The sequence below is a fragment of the Citrus clementina genome, unplaced genomic scaffold (genome assembly GCF_000493195.1).
Source record: "Citrus clementina cultivar Clemenules unplaced genomic scaffold, Citrus_clementina_v1.0 scaffold_5, whole genome shotgun sequence".
Taxonomy (NCBI): Eukaryota; Viridiplantae; Streptophyta; class Magnoliopsida; order Sapindales; family Rutaceae; genus Citrus; species Citrus x clementina.
This window is the reverse complement of record NW_006262201.1, coordinates 39,847,328-39,866,465: the sequence shown is the minus strand read 5'-3', so window position 1 is coordinate 39,866,465 and position 19,138 is coordinate 39,847,328. Positions and strand designations below refer to the sequence as shown.

At 36.1% G+C, this 19,138-nt stretch overlaps 3 protein-coding genes across 3 annotated transcripts; 1 reads left to right on the top strand and 2 right to left on the bottom strand.

The window, feature by feature from the left end:
• The first annotated feature begins 2,898 nt into the window (after positions 1-2,898).
• LOC18040693 (probable isoaspartyl peptidase/L-asparaginase 2) lies at positions 2,899-4,753 on the top strand. The gene is made up of 4 exons (XM_006434638.2): positions 2,899-3,381; positions 3,577-3,810; positions 3,902-3,988; positions 4,071-4,753. Exons 1-4 carry the CDS (start codon positions 3,220-3,222, stop codon positions 4,575-4,577), a joined length of 990 nt encoding a protein of 329 aa, XP_006434701.1. The 5' UTR covers positions 2,899-3,219; the 3' UTR covers positions 4,578-4,753.
• Positions 4,754-5,234: 481 nt separating this feature from the next.
• On the bottom strand, positions 5,235-9,222 carry LOC18040692 (D-3-phosphoglycerate dehydrogenase 3, chloroplastic). Its single transcript, XM_006434636.2, has 6 exons — positions 8,551-9,222; positions 7,876-8,252; positions 7,691-7,801; positions 7,495-7,590; positions 5,840-7,201; positions 5,235-5,708 (listed from the first exon to the last, which is right to left on the bottom strand). The coding sequence occupies exons 1-5, from the start codon at positions 9,080-9,082 to the stop codon at positions 6,530-6,532; spliced, it is 1,788 nt and encodes a 595-aa protein (XP_006434699.1). The 5' UTR covers positions 9,083-9,222; the 3' UTR covers positions 5,235-5,708; positions 5,840-6,529.
• Positions 9,223-13,567: 4,345 nt separating this feature from the next.
• LOC18041072 (probable carbohydrate esterase At4g34215) lies at positions 13,568-15,229 on the bottom strand. The gene is made up of 2 exons (XM_006434635.2): positions 14,465-15,229; positions 13,568-14,109 (listed from the first exon to the last, which is right to left on the bottom strand). Exons 1-2 carry the CDS (start codon positions 15,056-15,058, stop codon positions 13,789-13,791), a joined length of 915 nt encoding a protein of 304 aa, XP_006434698.1. The 5' UTR covers positions 15,059-15,229; the 3' UTR covers positions 13,568-13,788.
• Positions 15,230-19,138: the final 3,909 nt, after the last annotated feature.

The window sequence follows — 19,138 nt, the reverse complement described above, 5'->3', positions numbered from 1 at the left end:
TATTATATATAAATATGTTTTAATTCTTATTTAATTATTTTATTTTATCAACTATAATGTCAATTAATATTTTTTTATTTTTATGTAATATAAACATGATATGAATAAAAGAAAATCCTACAATATACTTATTTTTCAACTCTATAAAATGGTTATGTTCTCTTTTCTCTTTTAAGGTGCTGCTCTTTTCAAATATTTTAAAGTTTTGATAGCATTTTAAGATATTGTTTCAAACTTTTAGATATTTGTTTTAAATAATTTAAATACTTTATAATATGGTAATGATTTTATTTTAAGACTCTAATTTTTAATTTACTGAAATCATGTATTTATACCTACTATAAAACTGACAAATGGGGAATGGGGTGGGGATGCGGAAATCATTCCCTATATGGGGATTCCCCATCCCCACCCCATTAATGGTGCGTTTACTTCCCGGATTGGCGAATCAGAATCCGGAATCGGAATAATTGACGTGTTTACTTAGCAAAAATGAAGTAGAAATCGGAATCAAATTAGTGGGGCCCACAACTATTTGGGAATAGGGAATTTGAGATTGATTCGCATGGGGGAGGTGAGAATCAGTCTCCCATTATCGGGACTTCCCATTTTACCCCCACTCATATTCAAATATTCCTAAACTACACTCATTTAAATCAAAAATATAAATACAAAAAAAAAGCAAAATCCCTAAAACCCGTGAGCCGTGACCCGTGTTCTCCTCTTCGAAGCTGAATCGCCAACCGTTCGTTCCGAGATTGTCGTCGTAGCTGGTCTGTCGTTGGATCTTAAATCGTCGACTCGTGTCGTTGATCTAATTGTGGGTGTGGGCTCTTTTGTTGCCGGTTTTGATTCCGTTCGTTGATCTCGACTTTCCCGCTCGTTCACCGTGGACCGAAAGCTTCCAGTCACCATTATCGCCCGTTCATTGGTTTTGATTCTGTTTGTTGCCATTTGTTGATTTTGGATCACACAAATTTTGTAATAATAATAATAATAATAATAATAATAATAATAATAATAATAACAACAACAACAACAATAATATTGTTATTATGATTCAATATTAATAATAAAAAAATCAATAATAAAAATATATAATTAATAATAGTAATATATATATATATATCAATAAAAAATATTATAATTTTTGTTATTATTATTATTATAAGTTTATTATTATTTTATTGTTAATAAAAATTATTATTATTATTATTTAACAAAGAACAATAATATAATACTATAAATTATTATTTTTTATAATAAATTATTTTATTATGAATAATAATATTTTATTAATTTTATTATTATTATTATCCTTATAATAATATTTTATTAATTTATTAAGTTTATTAATATATTTTATCATTATAAGCAACAAGGGGTATTTTAGTAATTTGAAACAGTCCATTCCGATTCCAGCATAAAGAAAACACATCAATGATAATGAAATTCATTTCAATTCCGATTCCAACAGCGTAAGTAAACAACTTATTCTAATTCCTGCTTCTCATTCTGATGCTAGCTCATTCCGATTCTATCCCATTCTGATTCTAGCTCATTCCCAATCCGAGAAGTAAATGCACCATAAATTTATTAGGGAATGGGGTAGGCCTCCCCACCCTCACCCCACCCCCATTGCCATCCCTATATTTATCACATGAATCAGGATGATTTTATCAAAAGCCAACTAATAAATGTTATTTTATCTATTTCTATATTTAATAAATCAAGAAATAAATATATCAAGCTTTAGAAGAAAAATACTAAAGCATGTTTCATGTTTTAAATCGGCATCCAATGAATTAATATTATTCATTTATAGGACCATTTGACCTTGAATTTGTTATTCGTCACATGAATTAAGTGGATTTGAAGAAATTGCAATAGTTTTCATTTAAAAAAAAAAAGGAATGAAAACTGAACCTTTTTCCACAACGTGAGCGGTTGGAATATTCCTAAAAAAATTTGACAATGAATTTGCTCGCAACCAAAATAGACTTTCCTTTTTGTTTTTTTTTATTTCGAGTATGTGGAAACCACAAGAGGATCCACTTCACTGGAATGAGGCTGGGGGAATCAACCAATAGGCCACGTTCATTGAAACAATGAAAATCTGGTTAAATATTAAATATTTTAGTACTTATTTTCGATTTTCCGTGCAGGAATTAGGAATTATTTAGTTCTAATAAATTATTGCATTAACACGTGCGATACTAAAATAAAAATAAGCTCTCTCTCCGTCACGGCATAGCTGGCATCGCCTTGACCACAGCCGGAATTGATATTTCATTATATGGGGACGGTAATCAACTCCGGTTCCAGAAAGATTTATTTTGGAGGCGAGCACAGCAGGTACGCCTCTTTTCTTAATGAAATTGGTGTCATTTTTTTTTTCTTCCACTAATATATAAAGTAAGATAAAATTTTCTATAAAATTAAGATTGGACAGTTATACCTTTTAAATTATGGTATTAAATTATTTGATAAATATTAATTATTATAATTTAAAAATTAAATTGATTTGATTTTATATTTATATAATAAAAAATATATTATATCTTTATTAATTTGTCAAAATTATTATTTAAAAATTATATTTATTATATATTATTAATTTTTATTATATATATATAATATGTCAGTACCAAACAGAGCCTAAATATTTGAACAAGTCCCTGTATAATATGTGTATGTAGAGTGTAACAATTAAGAAGGGGGCTGGATGAGATCGTATACTCTTGATATTCAAATTTAAACACGAAACGACACTTTTTTTAATTTGATTATAAATTTTATGTATTTATTTATTTTTTAAGAAAGAAGGAAAACAATTTATATAAGGGAACGCCTAAGTTACAATCAATGTACCTTACGTTCTTTGGTCACAGGCAAAACCCCGATTCGTTGTCCCGCAACAAGTGGGAAGGGAGACGCAAAGCGAGAGGAGAGAGAACAGTTAAAAAGGGAATCCAAACTGTATATATATATATATATATATATATATATATATATATATATATATATATATATATATATATATATATATATATAGTGGTAGACTAATTAAAATCCAACTCATAGATCCCTTTGAAGTCCGGAAAACGTCTATATAAAGTGAGCATTAGCAGTTTCATAGGTGTCAAAAGAGAAACACCAAACAGGCCAGAGCGAGGGGGCGAGAGCGCGTGAGCAGTAAGCAAAAACAACCGAAAGAAAATGGGAAAATGGGCTATAGCGGTGCATGGTGGCGCTGGCGTGGACCCCAATCTTCCCGTGCAACGACAAGAGGCCGCCAAACAACTCCTCACTCGCTGCCTTAATCTTGGCATCTCCGCTCTTCGCTCTAACTGCCCTGCTATCGACGTCGTCGAACTCGTTGTATGTCTTTCTCGTTTTACTGCATTCTCTCTGTGCATGTCCTTAGACCAGTAACCATTTTTTTGGCATACAGAACAAGCCAAGTTGTTTTCACTGCGGTTAATGTTTGTTTTTTCTTTTTCAATTTAATAAGAATAAATAATGCAATTAATCATTTGGTTATTATTGATGATTGGCGGGTTTACGCCAACGCAGGTGAGAGAACTGGAAACGGATCCTCTGTTCAACTCTGGCCGTGGATCTGCACTTACGGAGAATGGAACGGTGGAGATGGAGGCGAGCATTATGGACGGGCCCAAGAGACGCTGCGGCGCCGTATCTGGGCTTACCACCGTTAAAAACCCTATATCTCTTGCGCGACTCGTCATGGAGAAATCTCCCCATTCATATCTCGCCTTCTCTGGGGCCGAGGAATTCGCCAGACAGCAGGTCACTTGCCATTTTCCCCCTCTGACACGTGTGTGCTTATTTTGCATGCTCCTAAATCTGACACGTTACACGTTAATTAAACTTTATTCAGGGTGTTGAGTTGGTCGACAATGAATACTTCATCACCGAAGAGAACGTGGGAATGTTAAAATTAGCCAAGGAAGCAAACTCAATCCTGGTACGTACGTTGTTTTGTAATTTTTTCAGCATCAAAGTAAATTGTCAAGTCAGTCAATTTCTAACTCTGCGTCGTTGACCAGTTTGATTACAGAATTCCAAACGGGGGATTCGAAACCTGCAGCGCTGGAGCTGCAGCCACAGACAGCCCCTTGCAAATGAACGGACTTCCAATAAGCCTGTACGCCCCAGAAACGGTTGGGTGCGTTGTGGTTGACCAGGAGGGTCGGTGCGCTGCAGCCACGTCAACGGGAGGGCTGATGAATAAGAGGACCGGCAGAATCGGTGACTCGCCTCTTATTGGTGCTGGGACCTACGCCTCTAATCTTTGTGGGGTCTCATGCACGGGAGAAGGGGAGGCCATCATACGTGCGACCTTGGCGCGTGATGTGGCGGCTGTGATGGAGTACAAAGGCTTGTGCCTGCAAGAGGCTGTTGATTTTGTGATTAAAGAGAGGCTCGATGAAGGGCAAGCTGGACTCATCGCGGTGTCGAAGAATGGGGAAGTGGCTTGTGGCTTCAACGCTAATGGAATGTTCAGGGGTTGTGCTACCGAGGATGGGTTCATGGAAGTTGGCATTTGGCCTTAAATCTTTTTAACTGTTAGTTAGCTCTGTTAATGCTTTGGTCATGACTCATGTTGGTGCTGTTGATTGCCGCACCTCGTGTAGTGTTGTTATGTCTAGCGTGTCGTAGATTTGGCGCAGTCTTATGATGATGCTTTATTATAAAATAATAAAATGGACTCCCAATTTTTAACTCTTAAGTTACATTTACATTAACATAAACCCCCTCTAAATTACAAGTTCACCCCACCTATATATCCCCATTTTGTTACCTACATTTACACTAATGTGATGGCTGTAATTTACTATTACATCACTCATTTGACCGGCGGCTGTTAACACAAGCCTTTTACTACTATTAATTGCGTTACGAATATCAATATGCTTAGTACTCTATTAAGCTTCTTTTTTTTTTTTTTAATTTTTCAGGTATTATTGCAGTAAATTGTGTATGTTTCACGAATCCCTTTTTGGGATACTCTTGATCAACCACTTGTTCTAGTTCGAATTCTCCACCTCCACTTCTATTTTGGTCCCATTAAGCACGTTTATGTCTGGTGAGTGGGTGGCGGTAGTAATTTGAAACTTTTTGACATTTTGTGAAAGGCTGCGATCTAGTACCGATATTCATGTAAAAGGAGTTAGAAAGCAAACCAATTTTCTTTAACGATGGGAGCCGTGCTCTGATTTTGAAATCCTGCAAAATCACGCTTTTGTCGATTGGACACGAGAGTTATTAGTGCCTTGTAGGTGTACAATCCCACTAGTCCCCATTAATCAAACCAGGCCACCTAGTCCAACTATAACTGTGGCACTCATATGATACAATAAAATAAACATACTGTCATTATTCAGAACTATTGAAACTTTTTCAAGCAAACAAGCATGTTGCCGTTTACTCCTACGCCGATTTGTTTACTACTTGTTGCTGCTACCCCAAACTTTGTCCTTAGCTGCTTGAACAGTTTTTGACACAGCATCAGCTGTACGAGCCAAGAAGCCACCCCCGGTTCCAGAGGCCCTGTTGTTGCGAGTCAGATGAACCACTCCCACTTTTTCCTTCGTGGGTTCTCTGTTTTCCCCTGCAGATGATCTGTAATCTACGGTCTCAACTTTGGTTTCTATTGCTCCCTCTTCGTTTACATATTCAGTTCCCTGGCAACACGCATTGAAAAGCATTACAACAAGTAATTTACCCATAAAAAAACAACAAAACAATAAAAATAAAACAAGCTACGCCGAAGAAAAGAGTAAAAGTATAGAACAAAGGAGACTATTGAATATACCTTCGGAGTGCTCATATTTCCAGATTTTGAAAAATTTTATACAACTCTCTTGGGTGTAGATTTTCTGTTTGGATATCCATATACAAGACCCACCATGCATATAATAAGTTCAGCTCCTCTGGCTATAAGGCATGTGTTGTGGACACGTTTCATATGTGGTGGCATCTTCCCCTTTGACATCTTGGCCAAGTATCTCTATGTATAGACTCGTTAGTCGTTACTGGTGGCTTCATCATTGGCTGATATTATTCATGTCGGTATGAATAATGTCGTAAATATTGTGCTGGATTTTCTCCCTATTTAAAGTGCAACATGATAAGTCCGTGCCAAAGAGTAGTCCAGAACCGTGACATAGCAGACGCGACTTGTGCAGTGTAGTAAGAGATTTGCCAAACCCAGTCAAATGATAATTTCTCTTCAGACCACGCAATAATCAGATAAAATCATGTTGTGCTTGCTTCAAGTAAATTTGAGAATAACAAGAACCGGAAATAATACCAATACCCGGGCAAGTAGAGTAGTAAGACCATTCAAGAAACTAGTTAACATGTAATGAAGCCAGAACTTGAAGACACGTATTCATACAAATTGACGGACGAATGATGACTACACAGACAACCCAAAGCAGAATCACTCATGAAGTACCTACTAAGAATGCGTTCTAAACTGACATCGAATGGATTTGCTGCACTATAGCTTGAGGAAAACAAACTCTTCAATGGCAGGAGTCTCCCCAATTTTCTTGAGTACTTCCCTGCTGGGTTCCTCATCCACACCAATGGTCATTACTGCTTGCTTTTGTGGAGCAATTCTTCCCACACTCATGAAGTTCACATTTACATTGTTATCACCCAACAAGGAACCCACCTTCCCTATGATACCTGGTTGATCTACTTGCCTGCAAAGTATGATACTGCCTTCCAGGCTCACATCAACCCCAAACGAACCAACCTTCGTCAGATGGGGTTTCCCGTCCTTCACCCTTCCCTCTACTCTAATGTCGCCAATGTCTGAAATTGCACTTCCAAATTTAGACTCTACATTTGCAATCTGAACCTGAATAAACTCCAATGGATTCTCAGGCGAACCATCCAACACAATGCGTTCTTCGGTTACCCGTAAACCTCTCTGTTTAGCAATGAAATCGGCATTTACCAAGTTCACAAAAACGCTGGAAATAGGCTCAATTATGCCCTTGGTAATCATTGCTCGGAGCAGCCGAGTATCAAGATCATCAGGGCCTCTGGCTGAAGCATAAGAAACTTTCACTGATTTCACACCACTTCCACCTGCAACCAGTTGCACAGCCAGTCCGCCAAGCTTCTCTGCAAGTGTAACAAATGGAGCAAGTTCTGATATAACCTACAATAATAAGAAAAATAATAGAAGTGAAGTTACAATTACACATGAATAGAGCAATGGCTCATGTAGTCTCATAGAATACAATGGAGAGTCCAAAATCCACCAATTAATTAATATCTAGCCTCAATTTCATCACTAGAAACATGGGGAGAGCTGAACTGAAGTTTTCATAAAGGTCTTAAGCAATGCAGGAATTAGAAGCTAATAACTACATTGAGTTTGGTCTTATGTTTACCTGTCACATGTTCATATAAACAAGAACAGAGAGAATAGAGATGTAGATTAAATGATACCTCAGCAGGAACCATGGGTGCATTTACAGCAGTAGCAGCTAGCTCCCCTTTCAGGGCCCCAATAACAGCTTCTGCTATTTCAATGGCCACACCTTCCTGAATATAGCAAGCCAAATTTGTCGGGCTACTTAACCAAAAAGGGGAAAAAGATAAAATAAGACCAAATTCAAGATATGTATTCACTGGTAAAGCATACCTGTGCCTCCGTAGTGCTAGCACCAAGATGTGGAGTCACAGTAACATTTTCATGTAACACTAATTTACTGTCTTTTGCTGGGGGTTCTTCTGTGAATACATCAAGGGCAGCCTGCACAAACAAAAATAATTATCACCTTTGCCGTCTTTGGATACATCGAATAGCTCTTATTTACTTAATTCGACCTGAGAAATGATTCCAGAATCCAGGGCTCTAACTAGAGCTTCCTCATCTACTACACCACCGCGGGCAACATTGACAATACGGACTCCTTTCTTCATCTTGAAGAAAGCCTCATCATTGAACATTTTTGATGTAGCAGGGGTGAGAGGCATGTGCAGTGAGATAAAATCTGCAGTTGATATGGCTTCCTCAAAGCTCACTAACCCAACACCAGTTGCACGAGCACGGTCCGCTTGGGCATACGGATCATGCGCAATTACATTCATCCCGAGGCCCTTAGCCCGCCGTGCTACTTCCGTACCAACCTTTCCAAAACCCATCACAGCAAGTGTTTTACCCACAAGCGACACACCTACGTATTTATTCCTCTGCCACTTCCCTGGATACCCACCAATCCTCACCAGTGAGGTAGTGGTTATACATTAGTATCACAAACTATTTCTAATGTGCAAAATTTTCAACGATATAGGCGTAGTATAAACTTTAGACAAATGAAAAAAATACTTATTTATTGATATTTATTAAGTCCCAGCCAAAATCATGTGCGTATGCATGATAAGTGATTTAAGTTCATTTCAGTCAGCGAAAACAATGAAAATATGCATTCATTTGAAAACATACCTACGTTTCTTCAAAAAATGTCGAAATGAACAATTAAGGAAAAGATAATGACGAACCAGCTTTAACGGAAGCATCAGCCTGTGCAATATTCCTAGCCATAGCCGTGAGTAGCGCAATCCCATGTTCCGCGGCTGCAATAGTATTCGCCGTAGGGGCGTTAACGACAAGACAGCCATGTTCAGTGGCAGCAGATAAATCAACATTATCAATGCCTACACCGGCGCGACCAACAACTTTAAGCCGTCCAGCCGAGGACTCGAACACCTCACGAGTAACCTTAGTACCACTCCTCACAATCAGCGCGTCACAAAGAGATATCTTAGTACAGAGTTCCTCAGGAGATAAGTTGTACGAGCAGTCAACGTTGGCGAAATTTTTCAAGACGTCAAGACCGGCTTCGCCAAGTTTCTCGGCGACGAGGACTGTGGGTTTTGAGGTTATAAAGGTGGCCAAAACGGCGAAGCGTTTGGTCTTTCTGCGGCGGGGAGGGCCTCTGATTGTTGCAGGGGGAACTAGCGTTGATGAGAGCCTTGGTTTGTTTGGGCTTGCAGCCAACATTAACTTCTTCGTTGAGCTTGCCGCTGCCATTTTGCTTCTTCCGTCTCTCTGACTCTCCAGATTGTTTTAGGATTTCTTTTAGATAAAAAGACCAATTAAACGCTGCCACGTCAGTTAAGTTTCCTCATCTGAGGGATTTGACTTTTGTTTTGTTTATGGCAATTCTAAGGTACTTGCGAGTTGCGACCAACAAAAATAATGTAAAAATGACTTTCACGCATGTGATTTATATAGGGCCAATATCTAATATTTTAAGTGTGGGTGAGTAGTTAATAAATAAAAAAAATATTAAATCTTATCCATATATTAAGAGACTTTAAAAAATTTAGTAGGACGAGAAAATCTAATTTCTTTTAAAATTATCAGTTAATGCCCCTATTCTCATTGAAGTGTCTTTTTTTTTTTTTTGGGAAGTCTCAAATGTTGTTTATCTCAATATTCATTCTTAAGTAATTTTTTTTATAACCAAATTAAATACCCCTTAAATTAAATTCATTTAAAGGACAATGATTGTAATTTTCTTTTTAAGATTTGTTTTTCTTCAGATATCACACAACTTCTCATAAATGGAGTTTGAATGGTCGATTTCAATTCTTTCTAAGAAGCAACGTTCTTCAATAATAAATCGAGACATTGCACCGGAGCTTGAAAAAAGTTCTTTAAATATTTTTCGAATATGAAATGCAATATATTAATAGCTTTTTGCTTTCGATATTCGGAAATTTAATTATTGCATAATAATAGTTTTATTGCCATTTTTTTTTTTTTTTGTATGCGAGTTACTTGGGCCTTGATATTTGGGTTTGTAATTTTGTAATGTGTATAGTTGCTGAAAAAAAAATGACACAGCAAGTTTGTTTTTTTTTCATTTTAATTCAAGCGCCTTTATTCCGAATTTGTTTGTCATTAAAGGTTCGTAAGAAGTCGGTTCCTAAACTCCAAAAAAAAAAAAAAAAAGGTTGGTTCCTAATCTTCTATGTGTTCATGGGCTCTATTCTGTCTCTAGTTTTTACATCTTTAATTTTTTTTTTTTTTATGTATTTCAATGTGAAAGTGAAGGTTACTTGATCTTGAAGTTCACCACTCAACCAAAAGTGTAAGTTAATTGATGTTGAAAATTAAAAAGAAAGAATCATTACAAAGTCTTTGGAATAAAGAAAGTTATTTTTATTTTTTTTGTAAGATCATGATAATTTACATACATACATGATAAGTAGTGAATAATTAGAGTGATATTTTAGAGCATTTAAGAATTTTTTTTTTTTTGTATTATAGGGATGAAAATTTTTCCTTTCATTTTTGAGGTTTTATGATATGATTTGTATTAGTTTTTATTTAAAAAAAACAACAACAACAACAATGTTAATTCTTTTAATGATAAATAGAAGCATTTCAAACTACTAAATGTACCAGCACTTTAAAAAGGTTTTGACGATATATAAACATGCACTTTACTTGAGAGAATAATTAAGTTGAGCTCTAAATCAACAAACAATCTTCTTTTTACTGTCAAAACAATATCCTCTCCTAATCTGAGCATTACTAAGCTTTTAATGATCTTTTGCCACGTGTTTTCTAGTGGTAGTTATGGGTAAGATTTAACTTCTTTTATTTTTTTTATTTATTAATAACCAATCAGTGATTAAGTTATTTACTTAGGACATGATCAGATCAGGAGAGAATCCTGATCATTTACTGTCACACATTTGGAGAGTATTTAGAATAGTGCAAATAGGCATAAGAAGCTAGAAGGGCACGACCTAACTTAGGTCCTGTTTAGATTAAGGTGTTGTAACTTTTAAACCACAGCTAATGTAGAAAAAAAAAATCTATAACTATAAAAATAAAAGTTAATAATATGTGATAAATAATAATTTTACCAAATTATTAAATATATAATTGATTTTCCATCATATAAGTAAAAAATTATATTAACATAACTTCCAAGTTACAGCAGTTAGTGTTTACCAAACACTTTAATACTGTAACTTTTAAGTTACAATTACCCAATCTCAATCAGAAGCGCACCCTTAATTGCCAAATGAAACTCATAAATTGTAGTAGGGTGAAGGTGATCAGCTTTAAGCCGCAATCCCTCCGCGGCTACACATTTTACATTCGGTAAGTTGATTTCCCTTCTCCAAAGCCTGTGCCACCTGCATGCTTGCACCCAAATTTAATTTGTATATTAGTATATGCCAATGCTAGCCAGCACGCATGCACACAAATAGTAGAAAAATATTCTACGCACTAAATAAATTTTGGTAGCAAAAACATGGAAAAAGAAAAACCTGGATAAAGGGGAGAGATGGAGTATTAAGATCAGAACGCAAGTACAAGATAAGCCTCTCCAAGCTGCCTTTATATCCATCAGCGTCTTCCTTCTCAATTGTATCACTCTCACCCTGATACCACAAATCGGCCGAATGATTCCACCCCGACTCACTCAGACTGACACATTAGCACGCTTCACCATCTCACCATAAAGCTTTGTCCCTTTCTCCTAATGGCTTATTTTGGTCCCACCAACCATACAAGGGACCAAGCCCACCACACCAAATCTCGAGCCAGACCCAGGGGGTGGCTCGTAATTCATTGGCAAACGCCATCCCTGGTCCAAGCCTGTAAGTCTTGCCAACATCAATGTCCGCATGCAGTGGCTCGCGCTATTTCCCATGAAAGTTGAGAACTCAATCGAAGTATAGACGTGGTCGGGCTTGCACGCCGGCGGGAACGTGCCTCCACTTTCCGCCGTTTATCCCTCCTCTGCCGGCCATGTTGCTCTGCCCTGTTAGAATAAAGATGTCCTTTGGAAGATCAGTAGTGGCCAAACTAGAATGTGCTATTAGTAGCAACTCAGGAAGTGTTAGTAACTTAGACACGTTCATGATCTTATTTCACTGCTTCCTAGTTCGTACTTCAAGAATATTGCTTTTGTTTTGCCAGCGTCTGCTTAATGCTAACGAAATAAAAGGTTTCTCTTTCTCCCTTTGTGGGGTTTAGCCTGAAGGATCTGATATAATCTAATCTTTATACGAACAAATATACATGTATTTTTAAGTGTAATCAGTAATTAATAATTGAGAATATAATAATTAAGTAAATTTTGATCATATAAAAATAAAAGTATATATTTTTTAAAAGATTATTCAAAACTCATGTATCCCAATTGAGTATCCAGAGTGAGTAAGCATAGTATTACTCTAGTTCAAAAATTATTGTTTTAATTTAATTATCTCTGGTTAAAGAATATAGAGGCAAATACATTAATAATTAATTAATGAAGCATGTCAACTCTATAAAATTTTAAATATATTTGAGAAATTAGAAATATTTTAGTTTTAACAAGAAGGTGTTCTACTAGCTAGCGAGTTATTACGTGACCATAAGTTTTAAAATATGATAACAACTTAAAAAAAAATTATTGTCTCAAACAACTTTAGAAAAATATTTTATTACATTAAAGGTTTATATTTATAAAATACAAATAATTATCACTATGAGGAAGCAAGTTACTTGAGAGATAGGGTTTAGAGAATTTATAATTTATTACGATGTGGAGTTTATTATTATAATTATTATTATATTGACCCAAATTAGAATTAAAATTAGAATTTTTTATGAATACATAAAGATTAATTTTATATAAAGTATCATTACGGAGAGGTTTTACCATATGCGAAAAGAGTGGGGTACAAGATCAATCGCAAATTTGCTGAATGAAAGAGTGAAATCAATGTTAACTCGCTAACTGATCAGAGACAACCACAGTAAATTGAATTTGTGAGAATATTCTCATTGTCCCATATTTGGATATTTGCACCTGGTACTGTTGGTGATCATTTCCGACTCGAGCTAAGCACAATTTACGTCATAAAGCAGTGCGGTAGGGAGCTCACAGCCTGTTTTGAAATTCGACAAGAACCCTCTAGGATACGGAACACTAACAATGACAGGTTAACTCGAAGAGCCTCATTACTCCAGCTGTTCAATGTAGAGCCCTGTTCAGCAACCCAAATAATTATATAACTACAGTTAAGAAAGAAATTAAAAGGAGCATATTTCTTCTGTATTCCTCTAAAAGGCAATCAATCCAGCTAAGATTTCTAAAGTTGCCAGGGCAATGTGGCCCCATGTCAAGCTTAATAATTCCGTGCAAGAGGGGATGAAATTACCATCCATCCATGATATCCAGCTTAAGTGTTCGATAGCTGTTAGCTGGTCGACTGTCTGATTACCTTGTTACTATAATTTATTTTTGTCATTGTGTCGTTGTTATAGGACATCAAATTAACCATAACTCACACGGAAGCGGTAGATGACCCATCAATTTATATCATTAAAATGGCTTCAGGGCAATACTTACCGATAAAGCTTTGGATATCGACTATATGTTAACAAAATGTTTATATTATGTTATAAGTAGGAGGTGACAATGATTTAATCCAGTTCAATCAGTTTGAAATCCACTTTTAACCAATCAGCAAAAATAAAAGGCCATCAAAATTCAAAGTAAAAATAAAAAATAAAACTTGCTTTATCATCATTTGAGCTCTCGTTCATTGCTAAACACATACGAGTTCTAAATATTTGGCTAAAGCGTAACACATCTACCTTCACAAGGGAGTTAATGCTTCCATTTCAAATTTCACAGGTAGAATCTGAGTTGTATGTTATTCAAGAAGGCAAAAGTACGTAATGAAATTCATGGCAGGAGAATAATTATCGAAAAATGATTAATATCTGAAGGTTAAAATCATCCAAAAGAGATGTGTCAGCAGGGGAAGTATCAAAAAGTAAGAAATGAAGTGTGGAAATTTTGGTGGAGAATGACTGTGACTGTGAGAGGTAGTTTTAATGGAGCTGGGTATGGACTGAAGGAATGCATGAGCCATCATCTCTCCCAGTCTAACCTGTGCAGGCGTAGTGAGGTGCAGGCCGTCCGGCTCAAGTGGTAGTCCCATGGCGTCTACGCATCGCACGTTCGGGAGGTCACTGCTTAGTTGAGCTTTCCTCACTATCTCTATGAAAGGCCCTTCTCCTGATGCCAGTGCCACCTACCAAAACAACCACCAAACATTTATTCATTAGCATATTTTGCTATTGGTTTTAGTCACATGCAGCTGGGCTCGTTGGAATTAAAAGATGTTATTTTTGGGTAATGTCTCAGTTCATTATAGCACCATCCACATGCATTGACCTAGGGCCAAAGAAATCCTAGACACGTGGTTATCAATCTCAAATCTGATAAACTTTGGCTTTGTAATTAACGCCCTCCCCCGATGCTAAAATTGATTGGATCAAGATCATCCTACTAAATAAAAACTGGATATATTCGTTGTAATTGAAGCTCACTTGCACTAACTAATCAAGAAATCAAATAGAATGAATCCGAAACGGAAAAGATTATACCCGGATAATTGGGAGCAGAGGAGATTGCAGATCAGAGCGTAAATCCGTGAAGAACATGTCTGATCTCTCTTTATACAGTTTTGCATCTTCAAGATTTACCGTATCACTCTCTCCTTGATACCAAAGAACTGCTCTGATTGTGCCTCCACCCCGCAAAGCAACCTGAGCCCTCTGTATCATCTGCTCGTAAAGAGAGCTCCCTTTTCTCCACTGACTGATATTAGTTCCTCCAATGGCACAAGGAACCAGGCCAATCACACCAAAATTGGGCACCTTGGTCAACACAGCATTAGCAAAAGGCAATCCTGGGCCAACACCATTGGTCTTGTTCACATCAATGTCCGCATGGAGAGGTTCATGGGCTAGAACCCATCTGAGCTTTGCGGTTAGTCGGAGGATTGAAGGGTTTGGCTGGCACTGTGGAGGAACAATTCCGTCCCAGGTTAGCTTGTTGGTCCTAGTGTCGTTGGTTACCCCGCCTCGGCCGGCCATGTTGCTTTGCCCAGCTAAAATGATTAGTTGCTGCTGTTGGTATTGACATTTGACGGGCCATGCTTCAGATACAAGGATCAAACACAGCAACCAGGCAAACATTTTCCGTCAATTAAAGACCTGATTTTATTCACTTTGCGGCAAAATGTCGCAAATGGAGGGTCCCCTGACTCTCCTCTTTCTGAATCAAGCTCGCACTACATGTTCAAAGAAAGTGGTTCAATGACTGCTTTACTTGTCTCATACTTTCCCTTTTGCTTCATATATATTTTTCCATATTCTAAGCAACTTTTAGTTATTACCTATGGCTTTATATATATAAATGCGATATTCTTAGCATCTTTTGGCGCATGTGGAATTATTTTTTTTAATTTCTCCCAAAGTTCACAAGTAGAGGTTCACGTCGCATCAATTAAAGAAAGTCAATATAAAATTGATGGGCCACACATAACCTTGAAGAAAGTTTTGAAGTTTCTCTTTTAATTATATATGGTGTTCACAAGGATCCAAAAGGCATTACTGGAAACATTTTTAAATAGACTGTTTCCATTTTTTATGTACATCTAATACAAAAAACAAGCGAATAGAAAATAGATTTGATCCAGGAAAGCTAAAATGAGTGATATGGTTTATCATTACAGAAATTAGAATTCGATAATTTATAGAATTATCATAAACTTTTTATGATCATCTCTCCTCCCTAGTCGCTAAAATTTTCTAATCTTGGCATAAACATGTTGAGAAGTCAATAAAGTGGCTTCTAAAAGCTGTAGAATATTTGGCATTTGACAATCCTACATCAAATGAAGAAAAATGGAAAAGTTAGCAGAACTTGTCAAATTGACAGAGATGAAGATTGACAAATTGCATAGGAATTAGGTGGAATAGTGCAAGCTTAAAGCCTATAAATTGAAGCCATTTCTTCATTCAGAATCATCCCTAAAATTAGTTAAGCTTATAAGTTTCTAAGCTTTTGAGAATTCTAAGAGTGTGAGCAATTAGAGAGTGTGTATGCGAGAATATTGAGTGTATTTTGGTCCTGGGAAAATGAGGTTTCTTTACTCAAATAATTGTTAATAATACAATTATTTTTCTCTTACTTCTGTGGACGTAGTCATATTGCCGAACCACGTAATTATTGTGTCCTTTATTTTTCTGTGATTATTCGGTACGCTTAATTCCGCATTCCGCGCACAACAAAACCTTCTCGTAATGCTCACTGTACATCTTAGAATTTGCACTGGCTAGTTGGAGCTTTAAAAAAGAAAGACTCGCCCCGTTGTCAACTCTTTACTCTTCACAATATAAAATGTGTCCTAAACAACAACGAAGGGCGACATCTAGGGCATGGCATTTGCTCTTTCATTTTGGTCATTCTGGTACATATCTGGGACTGGGAATATTGAATTCATCTGTGTGATACGTGCTACGGGAGAACAAGATTGTGGATGATATTCATAAATTAAAAAATAATTGCATTTGTTTTAGAAATTCACAAGTCAAAGAACCTTATGTTAATGATTCCCCTATCACGTGTTTAAAAAAAGATTATCCTTCTTTTTCTTCGAGGTGAACAAAATAATAATAACAAGGGATATTATCATTTTCCCACTTAAGGTATTCTGACACATCATGTCAGTACCACAGTTTGGTAAAACTATCAATTTACCACAAAACGTTTAAACTGTTAGCATTTTCCCACCATTCCGTTAAAACTCAGTTAATATGTAACGGAAAATTCTTAAAAAGTCAATTTTATCCCTGGAACATAAAAGACCATGTAATTAACCTTTTATGAATTTTGTAATTAAATCATCATTTGTTGTTCTTCATTCTTAAAGGACAAAAATTACCATTTATGAATTTTGTAAAATTGATCGTGTGGTATTAGGTACTTCATAAATTGATTTAATTTATTTAATTTTTAAAGGGCAAATTTATTTATTTAATTTTTTGTGTAAAATTATTATCATCATATCAAAGATTAAATTACTTCTTTTGCACATTCTTTTTTTTTCCCTTTCATAAATTGATGTTTAGTAGTAGAATAAATTATCTTTAGCTCGTCAATTTAATAAATAAATTTTCCCTTTAAAAATTAAATAAATTAAATCAATTTATGAAGTACCTAATACCACACTGTCAATTTTACAAAATTCATAAATGGTAATTTTTGTCCTTTAAGAATGAAGAACAACAAATGATGATTTAATTACAAAATTCATAAAAAGTTAATTACATGATCTTTTACACTTCAGGGGTAAAATTGACCTTTTATGAATTTTCTGTTACATATTAACTGAGTTTTAACGGAATGGTGGGAAAATGCTAACAGTTTAAACATTTGGTGGTAAATTGATAGTTTTACCAAACCGTGGTACTGACATGATGTGTCAGAATACTTTTGGTAGGAAAATAATAATATCCCTAATAACAATAATAAAATTAGGGATACCGTTGCCTTGACTCTGTTCTGTGGGAACTGGGATTGCCTTGTTTTCTTTCGATCGATAGACATAATCTCCTTCAAGTGGATGCCTATATACATATTCCGAGAAGCAGGGTAGCCAGTTTTTAACAAGTCCTAAGTCATTTGGGCATATTTTTCTCCTCATCAAACCAGTCCACAAATGTGCTTGAGATGCATTGCAAATTGTTTTTGGTTCTCTCACCTTGAATCTTTGCTCGCAGTTGACACTGGTGCTCGTGTTTCGATTCTCGTTACTGAGCAAACTGTTGTGTCCATCTTTCACGATAGTAATTCGTTTACAAATTTGCACATGACATGTCGGCTGTGTGTTACGAATGTCGTTTAGTTAAGAGGACGTGTCATCTGTGAAGAAACCTTATGCGTTGGCAAGCACTGAATTGACTCTCTGTGAGCAGAGTCGTATCATATGAAGATACACTGCAAAATCCAACACGTGTTGCATCGATAATATGCTTCTTCAATTCCTATCTCTGCAATTTTAACATCCCCAAATTCAACAGTTGCACTTTATTTTGGAAGAAATGAGATCGAGCAGCAGCTCTTTTGTGCCTGTACTATAAATTTTGTTGGGATGTTTGCAGATTATGCGAGGGACGATGACCAGATAAATCTAGGAAAGTAGGAGTCAACCGTTATCAATGCACAGCATCAGGGGATTAGAAAATAGTCGATGCCATGACTTGTTAAGCCATTCGATCCATTGAAACACTGAACCATAGAGAGAAAAAATAAAAAAATAAAACCCATCATCCAGGCTTTATGCCAGCCCACTATTCTCTTGGCCCAAATTTTTGAGCCCATGATTGATGGCCCAATAATGACATGCTCTATATAAATAGAGGGTGGTTATATTTGACTCCTCATTTTATTTCATCACCCCCTACTTCGTCATTAGGATTTGGTTGACATGTGCTGGTACCCAACACTCGTAACGTGTTGATGCTGAACACCCTTCTTCTGGCATCATGAATTCATCTTTATCCAAACAAACTATTTGAGAAATTACACAAAGGACAATAGGGTTGCCTTAAGTTGCAATGCAAATTAATCAAAACTCACAATATCAAAGTTCGCCATTTTATTTTGCAATAATTTTGCTTTGCCATTCTTATTTCTTGTCAAGAGCTTCAAGGGGTGACAATAACTGAAGTCACAAATATGGGGTGGGTTAGAATTCTCACAAAATGATGAAGCGATCAAGGGTAAATTGGGCATTATAAGAGATATGTAGAAATAAAAAATTAATTTTAGCACTTTTACTGTATTAATTAAGAAGTGGAGGCTATTGATATAAATTAAGAGATTAAATATCACAACTCATAAATAACGTATAAATAATATAGGAGCCGCCCTCTATTAAAACTTTTAATAAAATCCAATTCTTTTACATACCAAAAGTACCCTTAGTTCTCATCCGGTGTCGGTGCTTTGCCATCACTGTCGTTGCAACGCGCTCCCTCGAAATTCTTTTTAATAACCAAGAACATTTTCTTCTACATTCAGACACATAAATATTGATTGCAAGATTACAAGGCCCCCGGCCTCCTAATATTTATTTGGTTTCAGATAAAGAAACGAGAAACCTGGCATGATGGACATCCATTTTCATCTTGTCAGGTCCATTGCATTGCACCAGACAAATAGTTTTTTTTTTTTTTTTTTAAATTCTTTTCATATTTCTATGGTTGTAG

Bases quoted from the DNA above. Each gene is read 5' to 3' on its own strand.
- LOC18040692 (XM_006434636.2), bottom strand. From the start codon at position 9,082: ATGGCAGCGGCAAGCTCAACGAAGAAGTTAATGTTGGCTGCAAGCCCA. The intron at 7,591-7,690 runs GTATGCTTTACC...TGCTATATTCAG, and splicing joins CTAGCACTACGGAGGCACAG to GAAGGTGTGGCCATTGAAAT. The intron at 7,202-7,494 runs GTATCATTTAAT...TTATTATTGTAG, and splicing joins CACCCATGGTTCCTGCTGAG to GTTATATCAGAACTTGCTCC.
- LOC18041072 (XM_006434635.2), bottom strand. From the start codon at position 15,058: ATGTTTGCCTGGTTGCTGTGTTTGATCCTTGTATCTGAAGCATGGCCC. The intron at 14,110-14,464 runs GTATAATCTTTT...TTGTTTTGGTAG, and splicing joins CTCTGCTCCCAATTATCCGG to GTGGCACTGGCATCAGGAGA.
- LOC18040693 (XM_006434638.2), top strand. From the start codon at position 3,220: ATGGGAAAATGGGCTATAGCGGTGCATGGTGGCGCTGGCGTGGACCCC. The intron at 3,811-3,901 runs GTCACTTGCCAT...AACTTTATTCAG, and splicing joins AGGAATTCGCCAGACAGCAG to GGTGTTGAGTTGGTCGACAA. The intron at 3,989-4,070 runs GTACGTACGTTG...GTCGTTGACCAG, and splicing joins AGGAAGCAAACTCAATCCTG to TTTGATTACAGAATTCCAAA.